Source organism: Xylaria bambusicola (assembly GCF_022495145.1).
Source record: "Xylaria bambusicola strain CBS 139988 unplaced genomic scaffold F5B22scaffold_105, whole genome shotgun sequence".
NCBI lineage: Eukaryota > Fungi > Ascomycota > Sordariomycetes > Xylariales > Xylariaceae > Xylaria > Xylaria bambusicola.
This window is the reverse complement of record NW_025953658.1, coordinates 39,373-60,401: the sequence shown is the minus strand read 5'-3', so window position 1 is coordinate 60,401 and position 21,029 is coordinate 39,373. Positions and strand designations below refer to the sequence as shown.

Sequence of the window (21,029 nt, the reverse complement as noted above, 5' to 3'; positions counted from 1 at the left end):
TGCCCAGACCTACCATCTTAAGCGATCCGCATGCATTGCATTCTCGCTTACTAATAGGGGTAGATTTTCACCATGTTGATTTGCGCGCATGGAATCAAGGTGTCCTCGGATGCGGGTAATCTACTGTTGCATTCTGTGGCCACGAACAGTGGACATGCTAACAGCGGTGGGCCCATCTCAGCCAGCAGCAGAGCCGAGGATGCAACCTTGAGGAATACCCATCTCTCAGATCTCAACGGCTTCGGTAGGTTGGGACCCCGCAGCATCATGCCGATCTTGGGAATCGGACGGAGGCACCAAGGCCAGGTTCTGTAGACTGGCGCATGGTATTTAAACAGCCGATGACCATGCTCCGAAAGAAACGGAACGACTTCAGTGACGAGCGTGTCGTTGATCACTCAAGTCGAAGATGCTGGCACGTTACGGATTGTTTGGCATCTTTGGGCTCCTCCCCCTTGGAATCTTGTGTCAGAGTGACAATCTCGGTCTAAGAAATGGTTATACTACCCTCACGACAACTAAGTTCAGCGCCAAGATCGTGAAAGATGCTCAAGTCCTTGCATCGCTGACTGCTGCCGGAAGTATTTTTGACTTTCTACCATACGACAAGATTTCAGTGCGTGCCAACAACGGCCAATATCACTGGGGTGATATCACGTTTCGGTATCGCGAGAATGGCAGCAGTACCTGGATAGATGGCGACTCGGCAACCGCTCGCAAAGCTGTCACAGTCGTTAACACTGGTGCGCTAGCTGCTTCAAATCTGACACCGACTCTTGATACTAGTCCTTTGAATATCACGCGGGAATGGATCAATGTCTCCGGAGACCTTGGTCTTCGCTTCACCATTGTCAACACGGGCACATCAACTATTGAACTAGGCTCTCTCGGCTTCCCGGCCGAGTTCAACAGCATCTTCACTAATAGGGCTGCTATCGACATCCAGAACTTGTGCTCTTTATCGGACCCGTACGTTGGCATGCATGCGGGCTACATTCGTGCCAATCCCATCAGCGGTACTGGAGCCGCTCTTGTCGTAACGCCACTCAACGGGACGGACACACCTTTCGAGGGGTATCGCAACCTCGTTGAGCAATCATATTCCAGCACAGGATATGGTAGTCAAACATTTGAGGGGTTTTACGAGTGGCAAGTGCTCACAAAGGCGTGGGCTGAGAACGAATGGGCCGCTGTGACTCCTTGGAACCCTCCATCCTCGCGAACTTTGACTCCTGGACAGTCCATGCAGTTCGGCCTTCGCTTCTCAATTGCCAGTGACGGTGTGCGCGGTATTGATAACGCAGTAAGTGGAACAGGAACACCTGTGGCGGTTGGTGTACCGGGATACATAATTCCGAGGGATTCGCCAGCCCAGCTATTTTTGCAGGCTTCCTCGAGCGTAACTTCGATGTCCAGCGAGCCATCTGGCGCATTGATGGTCAAGGAGGTATCGGCGGGCTCCTACACTGTAACACCATCATCAACTATATGGGGTCGTGTGCGACTGACCATCAAGTATGCTGATGGCAAAACACAAACGATTCACTACTATGTCACAAAAGCCAGCACAGATGTGTTGAGCAACCTAGGAACATTCCTTACCACTAAGCAATGGTTTAATGACACTTCTGACCCCTTTGGCCGCGCAAACTCTATCATGACGTATGACTACGAAGCTGGAGCCATAGTCACGCAGGATCCGCGCGTATGGATTGCCGGACTTAGCGACGAGGGTGGTGTGGGAGCATTCCTCGCTGCCATGATGAAGCAATCTGTCCAGCCTAACGCAGATGAGATAGCGAAGCTTGAGACGTTTGTCGACAAGGTGCTTTGGGGCACCATCCAGACTAGCGATTTTGCGGTCCGGAAAAGTGTCTTTTATTATGATAAGTCGGCTCTCCCCAATTATCCCTATAAATCAAGTATTAACTGGGGCAACTGGTGGTCTTGGAATAAGGCGTCTTCATATGCCATAGATCGCGCATATGATTACGTTCACGTTGCTGCCTCGTATTGGTCCATGTATCGAGTCGCAAGGGCTTATCCTGGTCTCGTGCAGAGTCACGCCTGGGACTGGTATTTGTTGCAGGCTTATAACACGATTATACGGATGACCAAAAGAGATGTGGGATATAATCGAGTTGGGTTGATGGGAGAGACAGTCTTCGGAGAGATCTTGACGGACTTGACGCGTGAAGGAATGACATCTCAAGCTTCGACCCTATCAACGGCTATGGAGTCTAGAGCGGCGCAGTGGAATTCTGAAGCAGTGCCCTACGGTAGCGAGATGGCTTGGGATTCAACGGGCCAAGAGTAAGTTTCTGACCTTGTTGGCTAGTAATCCTCGCTCAGACTCCAAGGAGTGTTAAGTCTTAGCTAATACACTTGTATCTTAGGGGTGTTTACTACTGGACAAAGTAAGCTCTCCCTTCTTCTCAATATCTAAAGCTAGACATGTGAACTCACTTCATCATAGATACTTCGGATACACGAACACAGTGACCAAAACAGTGAATAGCGTTTTAGGGTATATGCCCACAGTCCCCCACTGGGGATGGAACGGCAACGCCCGAAGATATTGGGATAACATTGTAAGCATGTCGCACCCTTCAGTATCGCGCCTCACGAAGTCCCGTTAACGAAGTGGATTAGTATGGTGGGAAACTACAGCGGATCGAACGTCAAATCCACCATTACGGGTCAGGACTCAACGCGCTCGTCTTGCTTTCAGCGTTCCGTAGTGACCCATCGGACTCGTACATATTACAAGTCGGGTATGGTGGCATAAATGGACCGCTTTCCAACATCAATCAGGACGGCTTTGCCGCCGCATCTTTCCATTCCTGGCCGGACACTCTCAAGTGGGATGGCTACAGTGGTGATTACGGCCCAGGCTTCGTAGGGTTGGCTCTAGGCTCAGGAACATACGTCGCGCAACACACGACATTAGGATTATTAGTGTATGGCGGCACACTCACATCTTCTCCTGGCGCAAGCAGCGTTAGTGTTACAACCACCGGACCCGTTCGACGCAAGGTATTCATCGGGCCATTGGGTGTGCTGCTTACCACAGATGCTGGTAGTATTGATGGTTTTGGTTATGCTAGCGATGGAAGCAACATCACTTTAACCTTGACTCAGCTCTCTGGCGGTCCATCGGCTCCATCTGCTGTGCTGTGGATTGAGACCACATCAGGATCTGCCAACTACACCGTCTCGAGCCCCACGACTCCTCAGTCACGTAAAGGATGGGCAATTCCCCTGTCGCCAAGTCCCGTAACTGTCCAGCTCAAGAAATCTTAAATGTGTCAGTGAGTGAATTATATAATATAGATTAATTAGATAGCTCACATCATCTTCGTGATTAAAGCACTTGCAAGAGTCAGTCCACTTTTAGCTCACATCCCTCAGGCCTTCAAATTAGATTTTTGCCCTGTCAAACTACACATGGTTTTCCAATGGAAAGATAGTGCATCTTTATGATGCGAATATGGGTGAAAATCTGCATCGTGAAATCTACATGGTAGATCTTTTAAGGGGTTGACTACCCCGTACGCGCTACACATGGCTGCCAGCTGGCACCAAGTCCTGCCAGCTGTTATTGGGCAAGCTCAGTGGTGCTGATGGCCGTCAATCAACCTCTTGCTTAGTGCACCAACTTCAAGCAGCTATCATCCTGCCTTTACAAGCCATCCATCTCCATCTTCAATTTTACCTGTGACGCGTTTGACGCGACCGCCAAAATGTCAGATAAAGGTGCCTCCCCGCGACATGCACGCGACGAACCGTCCCCTCCTCATATGAAACGTAGGAATGATGCTCGCAGTCAATCGCCTCCTCGCAGTGTAGAAGATCGGGCGGATGGTCACAGGAGACGCGATGACTACCGGTCTCGAAACGACGATGATCGACCCCGCGCCTCCCGCGATAATTGGAGGGATCGGAGAAACCACGATGATGATAAATCGAACAGGCGGTATGGAACTCGCGAAGACGACCGATCTGAGCGGAGAGATAGAAACAGAGACTCGGATGAGCGCCGGGACAGGGACCGACCAAGACCGAAAAAGAGTTTCGGTGGGATCAAATACAAGGAGAAGCGTCGCGATGATGATGACGATCGAGACGGTAATCGCCGAGGAGATTCGTACCGCGGGTACCGCAATCGCTCGCCTTCGCCTCGACGAAGAAACTATGACCGCGATGAGCCCTCGTCTTCATCCTCTAAAAATACCAAGAAAAAGTCTGCAGAGACAGACACTTCGAAGCCACCGTCTCGGGCGCCTGCGGCTCCTGTCGCCAGCGGCGAGGAGATGATCATTGTGCACGTGAACGACCGACTGGGAACCAAGGCGGCCATTCCTTGCTTCGCAAGTGACCATATCAAAGAGTTTAAAATCATGGTTGCAGCAAGGATTGGACGAGAACCGCACGAAATCTTATTGAAGAGACAGGGGCAGCGCCCATTCAAGGATATGCTCACACTTGCCGACTACGAGATTAGTAACGGCGTACAATTGGATCTTGAGGTTGACACAGGGGATTAAGGGCAACACTGGATCTAACTTTGGTATAAAAGCGAAGCGTAACGGCTTTGCTCAGGAGATTACTACCAACTGTTGATGGCTTGGTGTCCTACTGATAAGGTAGCTCCCCAGATAACGACTTATACAGACAATTTGTTAACAGAGCTCAGCCTTGTGCATATCCATATCGCAGACAATTTCCTGAGTCATGATACTTACTGCTCCAAAGCGACTGCGGGCTCGGAATCGCATGATAATAGGTGTTCCTGCCTATATGGAAGCTGATGCAAATTCAAGGGCAACCCCGTCCGAACTACAGACTTCCTCTATGGCACAGAATGAACCCCAGCTTAGTCCGAAGCGCAATACTTTGAGTCATTACTCTCTACCTGGCCCTCTAAACTAAGGAGCCCCCTTTCCCCTATTTAAGACACGGCAACTCTCCTATGCACAAGACTCAGGCTGCCTAGGTCCTGAGTTCATTGACCTTCGGGACTCGTACAAAATGAGAGTGAATTGTGATAAACACATCGTAAGCTTGGACAAATCAGTCTCTTATACTTGTGTATCAGTTCAGACTCTAGGAGATAGATCAGTGACAAAATGTCAGTACGTAGTAAACAACATAGTCATAAACCTCTGAACGTAGGCCGTGTCATCTCTAGTATGCCAATAGCTCCATCCTAAGGTTATTATACTTGCGATAAGGGAGGAGATGCAGCTATCTCACACGAAGCAATTTCATCCTTTTTACAGCAAGGTAATTTGTCAAACCAGAGTTTATCAAAATGAACAGAGTTTAACATCGAGAGAGCACCAAAGCCAGGAAGCGACGGGAAATCCGGCCCACGTCAATTCAATTGCTCCGAAAATGTAATAAGAATAGAGTAATATTATATTAAGAATATCTGAATACCTCTTTTGTTCGTGCCCCTAGAACCCAAACTCCGGCGCCGTCGCTAAATCATCATGTAGTCATTAGAAGATCGCCATCTTCTTAGCGTTGCTTTTCATATTGAACCGGCCTTCAAACGATGCTGCCATAGTCTCCGCGCATTTCCCTCATCAGGGACACCCGCTCCTCCTGCACGTAATTACCTTCCTTCGAGTCCTCCTTGTAATCCTTGCTCTTGATCGCGATATAGATCGTAAGGGCCAAGCCAACAATTGTGCCGGCAACCATAAGTCCCATATTTATAGGTGTCGGATTGTTATGAAACGGACCATGAGTCAGCGCATCCAAGCCATATTGTGAGAATGTGAACAATCCCGAGATACAAGTTATCGCGCCATAAAGGCGACCAAACGTCGCGAAGCCGAACACCTTGGTGGCATAGTCACTTTGATACACAACCCTCGTTAGTACAATATTTTGGTCCCTAAAGAAATTCTGGGAAACTTACGACATCGCAGAATAGTAAAGTGGTCGAAAGATCACGAAAACCACAACGGTCGCGTAACCGGCCGCTACGAAAGGAAGGCAATTGAGAATTCCGATCATAGCGATCATTGCCGTGAGGAGCCCGATGATCGACGTCACACTCAGGTTATTTAACAGGAACCCGATGAATGGCGTTGTAATAATTCCACCAAGTGGAAGCGCAATGCCGAAGAACTTGGTGATTGCCTCGGCGTCCTCGTCCGACTGCAAGAGATACCGATACTGAGACCAGACGGTTGAGATGAAGCTGTTCATCTTCAGCATTTGTATCGCTGTCAGCAGCAGAATGAAGATGAACCAAGCCGTCATCATTTGTCTATGCGCAGGAAGGCCGTGCAACACGCCCCAAACACCGCTCACCACGTGTATCTCTTCTTCCTTTTGGGCTCGTTCCTCACGTTCGTCAGCGTCGCCAAGAATATCCTCGATTTGATTAAGCTTGATCAGACGGCGATCGGCACGGTTACCTCGAACACGATGAAGTTCGGTTGAACTCTCGATATCTTGGTCGGAGTCATGAATGTCACGCGTGGCATCGTAGGCCTTCTCGATCTTGTGCTCGAGGTCGGGCGTCGTTTGATAGGCATCACGAGGCATCAGAGAGAATTCTCCGATGAGGATAATAACTGGCACGATGGTGTAGGCGAAGAAGAACTGGTTCGGCGTGAAAGAGCCGTCCGTGGCTTCCCACGCGAGCTGATATAGGAGCAACACAGCGGCCGAGGCATCAAAGCATCCTGTGATGACCGCAACGATGAGACCGGAGTACTTGGGGAAAGCATTGGCTAACCGGAAGCTAGGGACAAATAGAAAGGTGCCACCAATGGACAACAAGACATTGCCCATGATGTACCCGTCGAATTCAGGAATGGCGAAGGCGTAGCCCAGAAGCACGCTGCCGGCAGCGATCAGTATGCTTGCGGCGATATAGCACGTGCGTCGTCCAAAGTGGTCCAAAGTGTAGCCTGCGAATAGCGCCGCGATGTTTGCTGTGACAGAAGCAGCAGCAAAGAAGAGGTTTAGACGCATATCCTGTTCGGGACAAGGAACGTTGATCAAGGATTTCCCGTCGACGTGCTCGGCACCGCATAGTTCACTGTAGACACCCTCGGCAATCAGGATGGGTTTCAACGAGGCGAAACCAAACACTATGCCCGATGCGAGACAGCACATAGTAGCGCCAAATATGACCTGTGCTGCACATGAAATTTAGCACCACGAGCTTCAATCCAAGACGCGAACGTCCATGGAATGAAACTTACCCAAACGCCTTGCAGCTGATACCTTATAAGCAGCGATGTGTGGCAATGGCTCGACAATTTCCTCAGGGTAGTCAACAGCATCAATAGCTATGAGGGGGTTGTAGCTCAAGGGACGCCACAGTCCTCCGCCGAGGTCGTCATGGTCTCCTGTGACCTCGCGGTCGACACCTTCAGAAGCGGTAACACTACATTGGAATAAAAGTTAGAAAATCCAGACCAAGGAAAATAAATAGATGAAAGCTCAAAACTTGAACGGAATGCGCATGTACACAGAAACAACATCTTCGCGAGGCTAAGGAGTAGAAAAGCTACAAACTAGGACTTACTGTTGGGCGAGAGACATGGAACCTTCCGAAGACGGTGTTGAGGAGTTGTCGAAAGATGAGGTGTGAAGGAACTTGTTTGACGATGCCTCCAAGGGAGAAGAGCTTGGTTATCAAGTCGTTGGCAGACAATGCCACCAAGTGGAACCAGCCGGGTTCCAACAGGAGATAAACCGGGATAGCAACCGTAGTTGCCAATGCACGTAAGAGAGACACGAGAACTAGGTTGTCTTGTGGTTTAGGGAGATGGGGAAGTGGAGGTGCTAGTGGAGGTCAAGACGGGATCATGGGAACATAAATTCCGTCTTTACGGCTCCAACGCGGACGGAGCGCCGTGCTCAGCATTGCATTGTGCTCGGCAACTTATCACACACGGGGTTGCCTACAGCCAACATGGGATGAAATCGCGATGACATTGTGGCGAGATCGGAGGCGACGCGGCATTGTTTTACCAACATGTATGTGGTGAATGTGCAACAGCCACCCAAGTCGATCCTACGATGTAGGTAATGCCTCATAGCAAAGTCGGAAAAGCTTGTAAACAGGTTCAAATCCAAAATCCTTCCCAGATGGAATCGGGCAAGTTATCACACAGCTTGATGCCAAGGTAGGCAGGTCGAGACTTATACCTCGCCTATGGCAAATGGCTTGTCGCCTAGATGCTTGTCTGTCTACACCATTTCGAGTGCAGACTATGTGCTTAGCCTGATGGCAAGAGATCGAAACCGAAGCACAACATGGATTATTAGCAAATCGTTTAGGAAAACGGCTCCACCACACGGGTACCGACCCAGGAAAAACAAGGGTGATTGTTTGCCGCTTCGTGGAGTCGTATTGCATGATGCACGTACTCACATACATACACATACTGTACATGTAGGTCGGGTAGCATTTGGCATACTACTACTGTACTACGTATGTCCGTGGTGTCGGTCAGTCGGTCGATCTTCAATCACCAGTAATGCAGCAAAGCAGTCCGGACATAACGTGGGTGACGCAAGGAAAACTGTCGTCCTCATGTCTCAACCCGCTTAGCATCCCGTTGGTGGCATCTGCCCAGACCATCGCGCAGCGAGGAGGCTGGATAGAGAAACCAGAAGAATCAACGGTTACCAAATAAGGCAATGTGCCAAGCATTCGAAGCGAAGGAAAAAAAAAATCGCTAGGATATGCATTAACTAACGCTCATGGCATTATGACGTTAGTTCCCCGTCTTCAACACGCACGTAGCATCTGAGCGCCACATTGATAGCTATACTTACTATAGTATGGCATGTTCGGGCAGCTAGATTCGGTCTATCTGTAACCATCTCGACTATTGACAATTGGAGTGATTTTAAAACGGTCGTACTAGGTACTAGTAGACACAGGCAGGTCAGACAGGGTCGGCAAACTGACGAGTCTAGATGGCCCCAGATCACCATTGGCGGACATGGGCAGACATTGGCAGACATACTTAGGCAGAGGAGCGGGGTGCATGAGTGCCGCCTACATCGGCCTTCAGTCGTACATATTACTCCGGACATGTAGGTAGGTCGAGCAAGTGTACGCGCGACATACGACACGGCATGTTCCATCCCTCGACGTCCATCCTTGCGCCAACGCCATGCCGTGCGACGCTCCAGGGGAGTTGCCGTGATACTGCCTTCCCATTCTGTCTATTACTATGTACGAGACTGTCGCCGCATCTCAATCCCATCCCTACGGAGTACCGTCATTGGACGGGAGGAAAAGCACCGTCGCTATGCAGATAACTCCGAAACTATAGGCCAATTGAACATGGGTTTCGCGAACCCGAGATCTCTGATCAGCGCCCTCAGGCATATTCAAAGGGCGGCAACGGACGGGGGAAGGTCATGCATCAAAGTACGTGGAGCTCCCACATCACGATACATGTGGTTTTTTGTTCGCCGTAGATGCCCTCCAAGCAGCTCAACTTAGCCGATCCTTCGTTCTAGGCCGAGCTAGCGGATGGCCTAGACAAGGGGAGCTTCATGTTAGCTCACCCTTGTACGCTAAAAACTTGTCTGAACCACCAAGACCCGACGATAGTGGGATGGTGGTTCGTGTCTATAGAGCCCCGTGATCCAGCATCTAATCTCCAAATGTTGAACCCAAAATTAACGCACACGAGACTCTTACCTGCTAGTTCATTTCTGCCTAACTGAGCACATTCTATGTATACATAGTACACAAGGTGATCTGGTCAAGAACTCAGCTCTGATCAAGGATGAGATTCTATTGTAACGTACTGTTTCATAGAGAACAATGCTAGCGTAAGTATCGAAAGAATTGAATATGACTAGTCCTTCAAAACCAACTACGTAGTTATCTTGCTACAAAACGAAACCCGGAGGCCGAGCAATGTATAGTACCATTTACAGAGATAGGTAGGGGCAACGTGCAGGTTCTTCATTTATTCGGCCAATGTTGTCTCACTCGCCTCTTAGCCGCCTTCCGAGAGCCGGCTCTCGGGTATCGGGTGAGTTTCCCCGCAAAGTAGTCACCAACCAGATGGACAAGCTTCAATGTTGGTTTATTGATGAAATATTCCGCTACGGTGCATTTAGTACAGCTCCAAAAGATATGAGAAACTTGGCAGATCTACCTAGCGAGAACTGCCACACCTGAATGGGGTAAGTAAATTATAGATGCACATGCTACTGATTTCATTTATACGCACTCACCTGCTTACTTAAACGGATATATCTCGGAATAGATAAGGGAAAGGGGTGGGTGGGGCCTCTATAGGGATATCAATTCTTATGAAGAAACGAAATGTGGTTTTATATGTACCTCTATGGTAGTTATTATAAGAGTCTTATATCGGCCTGGCAACAACCCTCATTGCTCTGCCTACATTTCACTGCTTTCTATATTAACACAAAATAGAGCTGCCAACTACTTTTAGATTATTCGTCAAGTGAGGTAAAGCTAGACTAGTTCCTACAAGAGTAGCATTACTTCATACGTATTTCCACTCCCGTTCACTTTAATCTAGCTTGGATTATATACGGAACTTCACATTTGTGAGCACGTGCTCGTTTCAATATTGTTGTGAAAAGTAAGAAAGACACATGAAACGCCAAGGCGCTAAAGGAGCCCAAGCAAGTACCGGTACTGTAAGGTGATTGCTAGCGATATCAAGCAAAGCTGTACAATACTATTCGACATGCAACTCGAACTCCCTTACAGCCGAATCCACAGGCAACCTTTCAGATTACTTAGTCAAGCTTGCTCGCCGCAGCTCTAGCCTCTTCGCCAAAATCAACGGGTTGGCCTCCTACCATCGTCCGGGCCTTCATGTCAGTCCCATTCTCCAGGATTACCTTCTTCACGAGGAAACCCCGCATGAACAGATCGGACGCAAGGGCATTGACCTGGGACAAGGGAAGTCTAGGGAAATCGACCACGGCGCCGCTGGCATCTTTCATGGCGCCGGCTTCTGCGTCCCAGGTCCACTCCCACTGGTAATTGGGGTCGGCATAGGCCCAAGGATTAGCGAGCTCTTTGCATTTGCGCGTGGCGCCTTGAGGCAAGAAAGGCAGCACGTAGTCGGTGTACGTGGTTTGCACAAAGTCATATGTGAAAAGCAGCCCATTGGGCGTCCGGTCAAGGTCTATCTTTGCGATGATGGCCGTCGGAGGCTCGTGGTAATGGAAGTCGGGGTAATTCATGACATGGCGGAGGATAGTGGCGTAGATTGTGCCCGCCTCATAGACTTGGGCTGGTGTGGGATGCTCGTTGTTAGGCAGAAGCATTTTGTCGATGATCGTTGATTACCTAGGTAGTATTTGAGTTCGACAATAGGATTATGTACCTAGATGCTGTTGAGCAATCTCACACCGATAGACACACCATCTCAAGCAGTCCCAAGGTAGATTATCCGATGTTTACCCTCAATGCCACTACCTAGCTTGTACTGATCTCATTCGATGAGCATAGACGACTTTCTTTCCTTTCGTTTATGTCAAATGACGTCAAGAATGTTCCCCCTTGACTATAAATGCTTGGCATTCGCCTCTACTGTAGCGTTCTTCCCGCTATTAACACTGGTATTAGCATAGATATATAGAAAATGCATACTACTTTTAATGAAATAATTATCATGATCTCAAATATGTGCGTTTAGAACAATCTTGAAGATGATAATACATAGTAATCATTTTGATAGACAATACATATATATATTCCTGCTATCCATTTTCTATCTATACATAACCGTACCGTCTAACCCAGGACTCCCCCTTCGTTCTTTTGTGTTTCCCCCCTTTCCTAGCTAGTTTCTCACTTTCCTTTAGAAGCGCTGCGATCCTAAGGCTACAACAAAGAAATTTTCTGTATGTAACCTTACCCTCGACACCAAGACATCTCGAGACCCCCGTGCAACGGCAAATATCATACAAGTACTCCGCAAGGAGTGTGGGACGTGTTAAGTTTTGTATAGCTATTCCGCCTACAATACTAACACTTTTTAGCTGGTCCAGGAAGAGGAGGGCCACTGAGGGTGACCTACGGTGAGTATCCTCAGTTTCAAGCGCCACCATTAGCATTTGGCAGAGCAATTTCGAGAGCGCCATGACTTGTCTTCCAGCTTCTTGGGCGCTGGTTCCGGACAAGCGGTTTTTGGCCATGGCCATCCTCCCTCCAAAACCATTTGGTCATAAATAGCATTCACGCACATATCGTTCCGGCCGAAATGCCAATAATAGATCAATTTTCCTGCGCGGTTCATAGCCCATGCCACCCTTATGGTGGGTTGTGAGAGCTGGCTCAGGTCAAATCGGGATGCTACCTGAGTGCGGAGCGCCACGACTTCAATGGCAGCATACCAGTGGAGAGCCTCCTGTCGGTCTTCAAGCCGCGATTCAAGGAAATAATTTCTTTTGACTGCCCACTTCTTGTCGTCTCCTCTTTGATACTCTGTGAAGTCATGATCAAAGAACCCCTCCTCTCGTATGATGTTCGTATGATCCCAGTGGAACCCACGGGTCATAAGCAAAGGTACGTTGTTGCACTTCACCTTCACCAAGGCCGTCCATTCTTGAGTCAGAGGTAGCTGTGAAGGATCAGGGCAATATATGAAGAACACCGATGGCTCCTCCTCAAGTTTATCATACGAGTTTTCCCCTGGCTCCGACCGCGGTATTTCGGGTTCAGGTGTAATAATGGACATGTTTTCGTACGAATGAGGATTGGTGTTGATTTCTTCTTGGTGTTCTCGTTTCTCTGTCTTTGTTATCGCCCGTTTAGTATAGTAGTGCCTTCGGGTAGTTGTAAACTAGTCTTTGTAATCCTATTAAGAGGATATAGATGTCTGTTTTGGAAAATCTGTCTGGAGACGTGATATGGGAAAGCTGATGGGTAGCTCGGGGGCATCAAAAGTTAGGACCAGATTTACCGGGGTGTGCCTTATTCAGCTACCAACAAGAAAGAGCGATTGCAGGTCGATTTCGACAAGGAAGGCGAATGACTGAATATAGGAATGAGCTACCTTGATTGCTGACGCATCGGCGCCTGTCACTTGTGATCTCATTGTTAAGAGCAGACTGAATGTAGCCCGATAACTAGCCACTTCTCTGTCGCCACTTACTAAAGAAGAAGATATTTCTTTGCCTTGCTTGAAGGTTCCATGGAGCCCCCAAAACCGAGTATCTAGAGAGCCTACACTGGACCATCCACTTTAGTTACGTTACCAAAGCGCTCCAATGTTGAGTATACTGCCCAAACAAGAAAATATTTCACATTTAGGCAGCTCCGCCAAGATTTCTGCCCTAGGGCACCAATGACTGTCAAATATAAAGTAGACACGTAAAACTTCGAGCAAGTTCGCAGACAATTAATTGGAATAGTAAGGTTCTCTGACAGTCGGTATATATAATTATGTTCGAAAACACAATAAAAGGGGGTTTCAAGTAGGGCTGGTCGTATTCCCATAGAACGGCAGAATACATATAAAAATCTGTAGGTTTCAATCTAAATCGTAGTGATTTATCATGGCACTCACTCGGCATCGCTTAGCCGCCAGACGGCGTGCTTAAACGAAATTTCCCAATAAACTCAAAGTGTTTACCATGTACCTTGAAGAGATGAGTCAGCAGAACATCCCACAGAGTTAAATACACCTAAAGATACAACTATAACATGGGGACAATCCGGTATCGCCTCATAGATGCAAAGCATCTGCATGAGTGCTTGCATTGATTTCGCTTACGGCATCAACCTTTCTTCACCTTCCACGGAAGAAAGTGCCAGTCTAAAGCATTGGTCAATTTAACAACAGTCACGTGATATGGCGTCGCGTTCGAGTCTCGCCACGGTTTAACAGAGTCGACCACGCGCCCTTTGACCGAAATGGCCGTCTGAGTCACTCGTCTGCCCTTCTCAAAAACCTTATGTGATTTAAAACGACCTTGTAGCCATCAAGAAGTGATTCGGACATCTTTCCATCAAAGTGCGACATCTACGTCCATCAAATCACTTACCAGATACTGAGCGCTCGAAGCTAAACTTATAACTCTTCAACAGCATACACCCTAAAACAATCATGGCTCGAGTAACAATGCGAAAGCACACGCCTAAGCCTATGACAAAAAGGCACGATCTCAAAGTTCAGGAACTACAATCCGTCTCAACCCGCAACATCACATTAGAAACCGTGCCAAGTCCCGAGGAAATGGGTCCCCAGCTGCAACGCATCGCAGCGAGCGACCGCACAGCCTTCGAGAAGAAAGTCTGGACACTTTTGTGCCAGATCCCACCGGGAAGCGTCTCTACCTACGGGCTGATGGCGTCGCATCTCAACTCGTCACCGCGCGCCGTCGGCAACGCCCTACGGAGGAATCCCTTCGCCCCACAGGTGCCGTGCCATCGCGTCGTGGCGACTGGCGGCGCCCTCGGCGGGTTCAAGGGGTTCCCGTCTAAGAACGGGGAGGGCGTCACCATCGGCGAGAAGAAGCTGCTGTTAAAGAGGGAAGGTGTCAAGATTGATGAGAAAGGGCGCGTACTCGGAACACCGTGGAGCGGATTCGTGTCTTGACCCCCTCTTGAACCCAGTGGGGCGGATGCGTGAGATTACCAAGTATGAGCGAGGCGTTTTAGTCAAGTATTCTGTGCTGGAGGAGGATAGGGAAATTGCATTTCGGGAATGTTTTTGATACGAGACGCTGGGATTTCGGGTTGCATGACGATGAGATCATCAGGCTGTGGAACCTGATGAAAGCAACGTTGTACACTAGGCAGCACGTTAGGGCGCGGAAATAGGATTAAAATCCTCAATGGGATGATCGAGTGTCGCACGTAACTAGATCAACGGCCGATTGCCGCTCGATATGTCCGGTTTCCGCTTCGTGTCACTCCGTCAGACCCCCGCCAGTCTTACCTTCTGGCGTCAGCGACATCCGCATCGCCATGTGGATCGACGTCTACTCAGCCCTGCTTACATCTCTGGTCCAGCTCTCAACCCCCTTTAGCAACGGAGTTTCTCATTCGATGATGAGAATGAGAAGAGTGCTGCCACATGTATGTCTCATTGTCGGATAACTTGAATGAAGCCAAATGAAACCTGGATAGCCACAGTACGTAGCTTCGGGCGTCTCCATATCAAACTCTGTTGAAAAATGGAGAGTTCTTACATAACTGTATGACAGATGATCAACATTCTCTAGCCTCATCCTATCTAACTAGCCATCTAATATCTAACTAGCCTCGTACTATCTAAGTGGTAATTACGACCCTAAACTCAAACGCGCCCTTGAAGCGTATATCCGGCAAAGAAGTCCAAAATAAGAGAGCTCGCGTTGAATGTAGCAGGTCCCGTCCCATGCGCGATCGAATCAGCATTAGGGATAGTAGCAGGCCATGAATGGTCAACATGATTCCCGCTATACACAAGCCGCACCAAGTCTTGCGTATCTCCGGATCCGTAACTGTAGATCGTCGCATTATCCGCAGCACCCGAGAGCGCTCCCACAGCCTCCGGCTCACTCGCCAATCCATCTCGCGCGGCCCACTCCTCCACAAAATGCGGTATGAAAGGCAGACACTCTCCAGAGCGCGGGCCACCGCTATACGGGATGGTATGATCGTCTCCGCCATGGAAAACGAGCATGGGGGTGTGTTTTCGATCAGGCTCGCAGGCAGCGGATTTTAAGGTAAGCGGCATGCATTCCGCTTCGGGGACGTCGACATAGTACGCCCCTGAGACAGGCGCGAACGCCGCGAAGCGCCCCGACGAGCGTGCGTCGCACGCCAGGTTGTTCGTCATCAGCCCGCCCTGCGACTTCCCCGTGGCGTAGATGCGCTGCGTGTCGATGCAGAACCGCGCCTCCATGTCTTCCAGGATCTCGAGGACGTACGCGACATCGTCGACGTCGTCCGGTACCTGCGGCGCGCCCTGCCAATAACGCCCTTTGTTCTTGCCGTATTCTCCTGAGGAAGGATATACGACGATGTGGTGGTTTTTCTCGCCGCTGGAGAAAAACGGCGTCGTCAGGAGGTCGAGGTCCGCCTGCGACTCTGGCGTCCTCGTGGCTCCGTGAAAGGATAAGATGAGGGTGGTCTCCTGATTTGCGTCGTAGTTTGGTGGCACCCAGAAGAGATATTTCCTCCCACTAGGAAGAGTGGCGTTGAGCCGCTTGTTGAGGGCAACGTCTGGCTCCTGACTACACCCGGTAACACTGTTTATAGAGCCTCGGTTTATGACCGAGCCTGAGCTCATCCCAACGAGGGCTAGTCCCACCTTCAAGAGCTTCGATACAGCCATTGTGATAGAGGTCACGACTTAATAAGTGTAATTCATACTTAGGTAACAGTGTCTGTGAGATTGAGAGCAGATGTCACGTCGTGTCCGCCCTCTCTTATATGGATTTGTAGCTCCTGGCCTAAACTTGATTTGATTTCAGATCAGTGGTGTTTCACAGGCCCCTCCGCATGTTATGTCAGATTTTGGGTCATGGTTGACCTTCAGGAGAGTGTATGTGCCGGTGACCCGGCCGTTCTTGATTTACCGCATTCTCCCGAATTATCAGAACAACGCGCTGTTAGATAATCAACGTGGCGCTTTCTTGATTAGGGTAAATTCCCACATAAATTTGGGCTCTTATTTGATCCTTAGGCTGAGAATAGTGGGAAAATTACGTGATAGAGTAGAGGATGCGATATCTGCATGTGGCTATTCCCGCATGACCTTCCTGCAGCTTGGTTGATACTTCTCTCATGCTGACATGCGGTAGCGTGTTGATTGCTGCCGTCATGCCGAAATCATTTACCTTGTCCACGGCCCTGGAGACAGTGTTTTGGTACTGCTAAAGTCTCGGTAATTATTGCACCAGGAGACCTTAGGTTGCGATACTCACAACGTCTAGCACCTAGCGCTTCCCTCACTGTCTCATAGTCTCAAGTTGGTTAACTGAACTCTCAAGAATTGCATGAAATATTCATTAACGGACTTTTCGAACTGTTTCCTCAATCGATCGTTACCATTTTCTGAAAAGAAGGCTCAATAGGTCATATCAGCCATGAAGTGTGTGAACAAGTAATACACACATGACCGACGAGAATACGTTATTGAAGATAAATTGACACTGCGTTAACACTGTGATAAGTGGAGAAACTATGAAGAAAAAGCTCCTCACCAGAAAAAAGAGTTGAATTGCGCAGGCAAAACTTAAGTGTATTAATTACATATAACTCAGGTTGGTGAGCTTGAGTGGCTGTCGCAAATGTCAGTTTCATGCCAAGGCCACGGTCATTCTTGCATACTCCTTCCATGACATTGACTTAGAATGGTAATCCAGCAGTGGCATGGCCTTCCATACTCAGCCTTCCCCAAGTTCATTCCTTAAAATCGAAGTTGTTTGATATCCTTGTGTGTAGGCCCTGGCCCCGCTGGTCGAGCTCCGTGACTATGAGAAATCGCAAGCGACTCAAGCAATAAAGCAGATATTTGCTACAAGTGACTCCGAGGCTACCACATTAGAAAAAGCTTGGCTTAGTGAGGACGCGGTATTCGACATAGTCTTCCCCGTCAATAGTAATAATAGCGCCCTGGCTCACGAGCTTCCCCGAAAATGGACCATTTTGTTTTCGCTCATACTTAACCCCCATATGAATCTTAGCGTCCTCAATTCCAGCACGAATCCGACTTTGCTCCTGGGATGCCCAAATCTTCTGCATCCTGTCGCGGTTTTCTTGGAAATGATGCCGATGATGATCCACCGGCTCAATTGGAGTTGGATTTCCCACCGGGTATCTGCTCTGATGTTGTCTATCGTGTCGCATCTGGACAGCTTCCATTCTGGCAACCTCACGCGAAGCTAGACCCTGCACCCTGTCAACAGGGTCTATGCTCGTAGGACGAGGATAATGTTGAATGGTCGGATCTGGAAGGGGGTGTCGGAGCACAGGGGCTTCATTTCGAGGCAAGACATCGCGCCGGGGTTGGTTACGCAACTCATGGCCTCCAGAGTTAGGCTGGACATTTGCGTGTTCCTGAGTCTCCTCTCTCTCTGCGGCCATGGATTGACGGGCCAAAACACTTCCAGAAGAAGTTTGCCCGCCGCGGTTCATATGCGCTACACGGGTCTGAGCTTCAAATACGGCCTTAGTTTCATTGTCAACTTTTTCATCTTCTTTTTCTCCAGCATCGATCTGGCTCTGGCGAACGCGGACATATTCTTTCATCTCAGGCCTGGTTAAATGTGCAATGTGACGTAGAAACATGACTTCTTCATACGGGATCCACAAGGCACCGGCTCCAGCGGGAAAATTGCCGTCCACATAGCGACCATCTAATGTTTCACGAACTAGCTTGACTCGAAACATATCGTTAGCGCCTAGAATACCGTACACGGCATGTCTCTCCCGATCATCCTCCACCGCCGATTTGGCCCAACAACCTACGAGGATGCGAGTAGGCCGAGTACCGGGAAGAGAATCTAGCATTCCTGGGTAAGGTGGTCGCACGGCTCCAGTAGGGGTGGCATTTGTAGCAGGCTGGGTGGGATTGGGGGTTTGTGGTTGCCCTGGTACACTGTTGGGAGGGCGCTCCGGAGCAAGACTACCGTTAGTACGACGACGCTTTGCGTCATGGCGGCTAATTTGGGCGCTGTCGGGGATCTCTAAACCATAGGCTATAGAAGGCAGCTGGGCCGTTTCAGGAGCAGGGGCGGCCTGGAGACGACGGCGCGCTTCATTGACGGCAAGAACCTGTGCTTCCTTTCGAGCTTCCGGGGTTTCACTGGGAGGCGCATCAGAGCGAATCTTCACATACTCTTTGATTTCATTGTGATCGAGTCCAACAAGGTGATCATCGAAGACAATCCTCTCAAATGTGACCCAACTACCTCCAGGACCAGGCGGAATTGGGAAAAGACGAGAATTGATCATTTCCCCTGAGCGAGTCACGTTTTGAATACGTGTACGCAGGCGATCCCTAACATCCATAAAACCGATGACTGAATGTTTGGCATTTGCATTTGGAACGGGCGAATCGCGCCAATATCCCAAAGTAATACTTTTGGAATCGCGAGCGCCTGCGACCGCGGGTTTTCCCTGACTACCACGAGGTGTACCGACGTCGTTCGTATCCTCATTGACGCTCGTGTCCATCTTGTCCTCACCTAGGTCACTATATAGAGAGGCGCGCTTTCGCTTTGGATAATGAGATATGGGTTCTTCGTCCTCAGCATTAGTGGCATCAGGATCTTCGGCATCTGACACAACTCGTAGAGGTGATGGTTTATCGCCATCGCCATGAGTTCCAACTATAATCTCATCGCCTAGCATGTCTGGGTTTACACTTGAAACAGAACTTGAGTCCGGCGGGCTTAAATCCGCACCATTAGCGACGTCGTCTTCGTCAACCTTGGGAGGATTAAGAACAACTCGACTACCGCCAAACATCGTTAGCACTCCATGACGATGAACTTTTTGGTCAAATCGTGAATGAGTTAAAATATCAATGCATAGCTACTAGTCGCGTACAAAAAAGCAAACAAAGTTGTGATGGCTTCAAGTAGGCATGCTCAAGTTGCTGAAGTAGCAATAGCTATGGTATAGCAACCTTTGAGATAAATAAACGATGGCATGTAGAGTTCGATGTTTTGTGATGTCAGAGTGATGTGAGATTTGTGAAGGGATAATGAGATTGAGGTGAACATCAAGCTCTGCCAAGAGTGGCTTCTCACATGAGCCCAACAGGCCAATGAAAGAAAGAAAGAAGAAGAAGAAGAAGGATAAAAAAAAATTGTGACAGAGATGTACAGAATAAGCGAGTAATTACAGATTCCCACGGTTTCGCGGCTTTGCCCAAATCCAGGTGAGGTATAAAGAGTGAAGGGGATGAATTGCAGGTCCTTACCGGCGTAATTGATAGCGAATTTTGCGTTGGATGATCATACTCGATCAATTACCGACATCTAGCAGAATGAACTGGGGGAGGCGAGTGGAGGGGGCCGGATCGAGGCAAGGGACAATGTGCAGTGGTGTGGATGTGTGTGTGTGTGTGTGTGTGTAAAGAAGACCTAGTATAGAGTTTGCGAGAAACGGCAGTGGCAGGTAGAGCGAGGGGGAAGTTGCGGGTAGGAAGCTAAAGACCTGGTTGCAAGGCAATCGCGGCCGAGCCACGAAGTCTATCTGCTGCCGGACGCAGCCGACGAGTAAAACCAGGCCGGCCCGTGACAGACAGAGTGAAAGGAAAGAATGCGAGAGGACTGGAAAGAAGCAAATGATAGACCGCTGCGCAGCCGCGACGCCTGAAGACAAGAGCAACAATAGGAGATGGAGGGAGACGAGGGTAGTAACAAACAGAGAAGAGAATTGAATAACTTACAAGCCCGCAGACGAGTCTCCGTCGGCTTTGTCACCGGTGATAGGTGGCGGCACGACTTTCGGCTCATCCACACTCGCGCTATCCATGGCGGAAGTGTGGGTTTGAGGTTTGGGTGTCGGATCGTTCATGAGGCAACTGATGATGGTGCTACCTGTGACGTGTAGGCGCTGGCAGCGAATGTGCCCGTTCACAGAAAGGCTACTACTGATTAAAGGCGAGAGAGGCCACTCGAATGTGATCGCTTAGGCCTGACTCTCCAAATACTACACGAAGGGATTAACAACTGTAGGGCTGAGGGCAACAGAGTCTACCACACATAAATATTAGTAAAAAAAGGTTGGAGAGTTGTGACGATGATGGTGATGACTCTTAACTATGGAACGTGAATGGTATACGCGAAAGTGCATTGAATAGGAAAAGTTAAACTTTCAATAGTCAGGTAAGTCAAGGAAGGCGTGGGCCAGCTGCCTTGAATGGGGAGCGCTCGGGGCAACCAAAAGACAAACAAACCACTTACTCGGCTAGGAATGATAAGCCTATAAAATAATTCGACACAAACGCAAGACCAGCAGTGAATGGCCGAATTGAATGCGTTGTGAAGTGCGACGCCCGGGCCTATATAATCAAGCCGGGGTATATGCGCGT

General features: G+C 49.1%; 8 protein-coding genes across 8 annotated transcripts; 3 read left to right on the top strand and 5 right to left on the bottom strand.

Moving 5' to 3' along the window:
* Nucleotides 1-242: 242 nt before the first annotated feature.
* On the top strand, nucleotides 243-3,533 carry F5B22DRAFT_45690 (uncharacterized protein). Its single transcript, XM_047972017.1, has 4 exons — nucleotides 243-2,313; nucleotides 2,397-2,417; nucleotides 2,477-2,591; nucleotides 2,653-3,533. The coding sequence occupies exons 1-4, from the start codon at nucleotides 410-412 to the stop codon at nucleotides 3,301-3,303; spliced, it is 2,691 nt and encodes an 896-aa protein (XP_047824721.1). The 5' UTR covers nucleotides 243-409; the 3' UTR covers nucleotides 3,304-3,533.
* A 1-nt stretch (nucleotide 3,534) lies between these two features.
* Nucleotides 3,535-4,877, top strand: F5B22DRAFT_45691 (ubiquitin-related domain-containing protein). The gene is made up of 2 exons (XM_047972019.1): nucleotides 3,535-4,646; nucleotides 4,697-4,877. The coding sequence occupies exon 1, from the start codon at nucleotides 3,744-3,746 to the stop codon at nucleotides 4,545-4,547; it is 804 nt and encodes a 267-aa protein (XP_047824720.1). The 5' UTR covers nucleotides 3,535-3,743; the 3' UTR covers nucleotides 4,548-4,646; nucleotides 4,697-4,877.
* A 365-nt stretch (nucleotides 4,878-5,242) lies between these two features.
* Nucleotides 5,243-7,880, bottom strand: F5B22DRAFT_45699 (amino acid transporter). The gene is made up of 4 exons (XM_047972023.1): nucleotides 7,556-7,880; nucleotides 7,230-7,414; nucleotides 5,930-7,163; nucleotides 5,243-5,866 (listed from the first exon to the last, which is right to left on the bottom strand). Exons 1-4 carry the CDS (start codon nucleotides 7,570-7,572, stop codon nucleotides 5,554-5,556), a joined length of 1,749 nt encoding a protein of 582 aa, XP_047824719.1. The 5' UTR covers nucleotides 7,573-7,880; the 3' UTR covers nucleotides 5,243-5,553.
* A 2,518-nt stretch (nucleotides 7,881-10,398) lies between these two features.
* F5B22DRAFT_631945 (uncharacterized protein) lies at nucleotides 10,399-11,619 on the bottom strand. Its single transcript, XM_047976648.1, has one exon. The coding sequence runs from the start codon at nucleotides 11,311-11,313 to the stop codon at nucleotides 10,777-10,779; it is 537 nt and encodes a 178-aa protein (XP_047824718.1). The 5' UTR covers nucleotides 11,314-11,619; the 3' UTR covers nucleotides 10,399-10,776.
* Nucleotides 11,620-11,762: 143 nt separating this feature from the next.
* On the bottom strand, nucleotides 11,763-13,139 carry F5B22DRAFT_631943 (uncharacterized protein). The gene has a single exon (XM_047976647.1). It carries the CDS (start codon nucleotides 12,726-12,728, stop codon nucleotides 12,099-12,101), a length of 630 nt encoding a protein of 209 aa, XP_047824717.1. The 5' UTR covers nucleotides 12,729-13,139; the 3' UTR covers nucleotides 11,763-12,098.
* A 568-nt stretch (nucleotides 13,140-13,707) lies between these two features.
* F5B22DRAFT_631941 (6-O-methylguanine DNA methyltransferase) lies at nucleotides 13,708-15,129 on the top strand. Its single transcript, XM_047976646.1, has one exon. It carries the CDS (start codon nucleotides 14,100-14,102, stop codon nucleotides 14,589-14,591), a length of 492 nt encoding a protein of 163 aa, XP_047824716.1. The 5' UTR covers nucleotides 13,708-14,099; the 3' UTR covers nucleotides 14,592-15,129.
* F5B22DRAFT_45465 (Alpha/Beta hydrolase protein) lies at nucleotides 14,943-16,864 on the bottom strand. Its single transcript, XM_047971998.1, has one exon. It carries the CDS (start codon nucleotides 16,314-16,316, stop codon nucleotides 15,294-15,296), a length of 1,023 nt encoding a protein of 340 aa, XP_047824715.1. The 5' UTR covers nucleotides 16,317-16,864; the 3' UTR covers nucleotides 14,943-15,293.
* A 561-nt stretch (nucleotides 16,865-17,425) lies between these two features.
* On the bottom strand, nucleotides 17,426-20,067 carry F5B22DRAFT_45395 (uncharacterized protein). Its single transcript, XM_047971989.1, has 2 exons — nucleotides 19,914-20,067; nucleotides 17,426-19,442 (listed from the first exon to the last, which is right to left on the bottom strand). The coding sequence occupies exons 1-2, from the start codon at nucleotides 19,949-19,951 to the stop codon at nucleotides 17,528-17,530; spliced, it is 1,953 nt and encodes a 650-aa protein (XP_047824714.1). The 5' UTR covers nucleotides 19,952-20,067; the 3' UTR covers nucleotides 17,426-17,527.
* Between the last annotated feature and the right edge of the window lie 962 nt (nucleotides 20,068-21,029).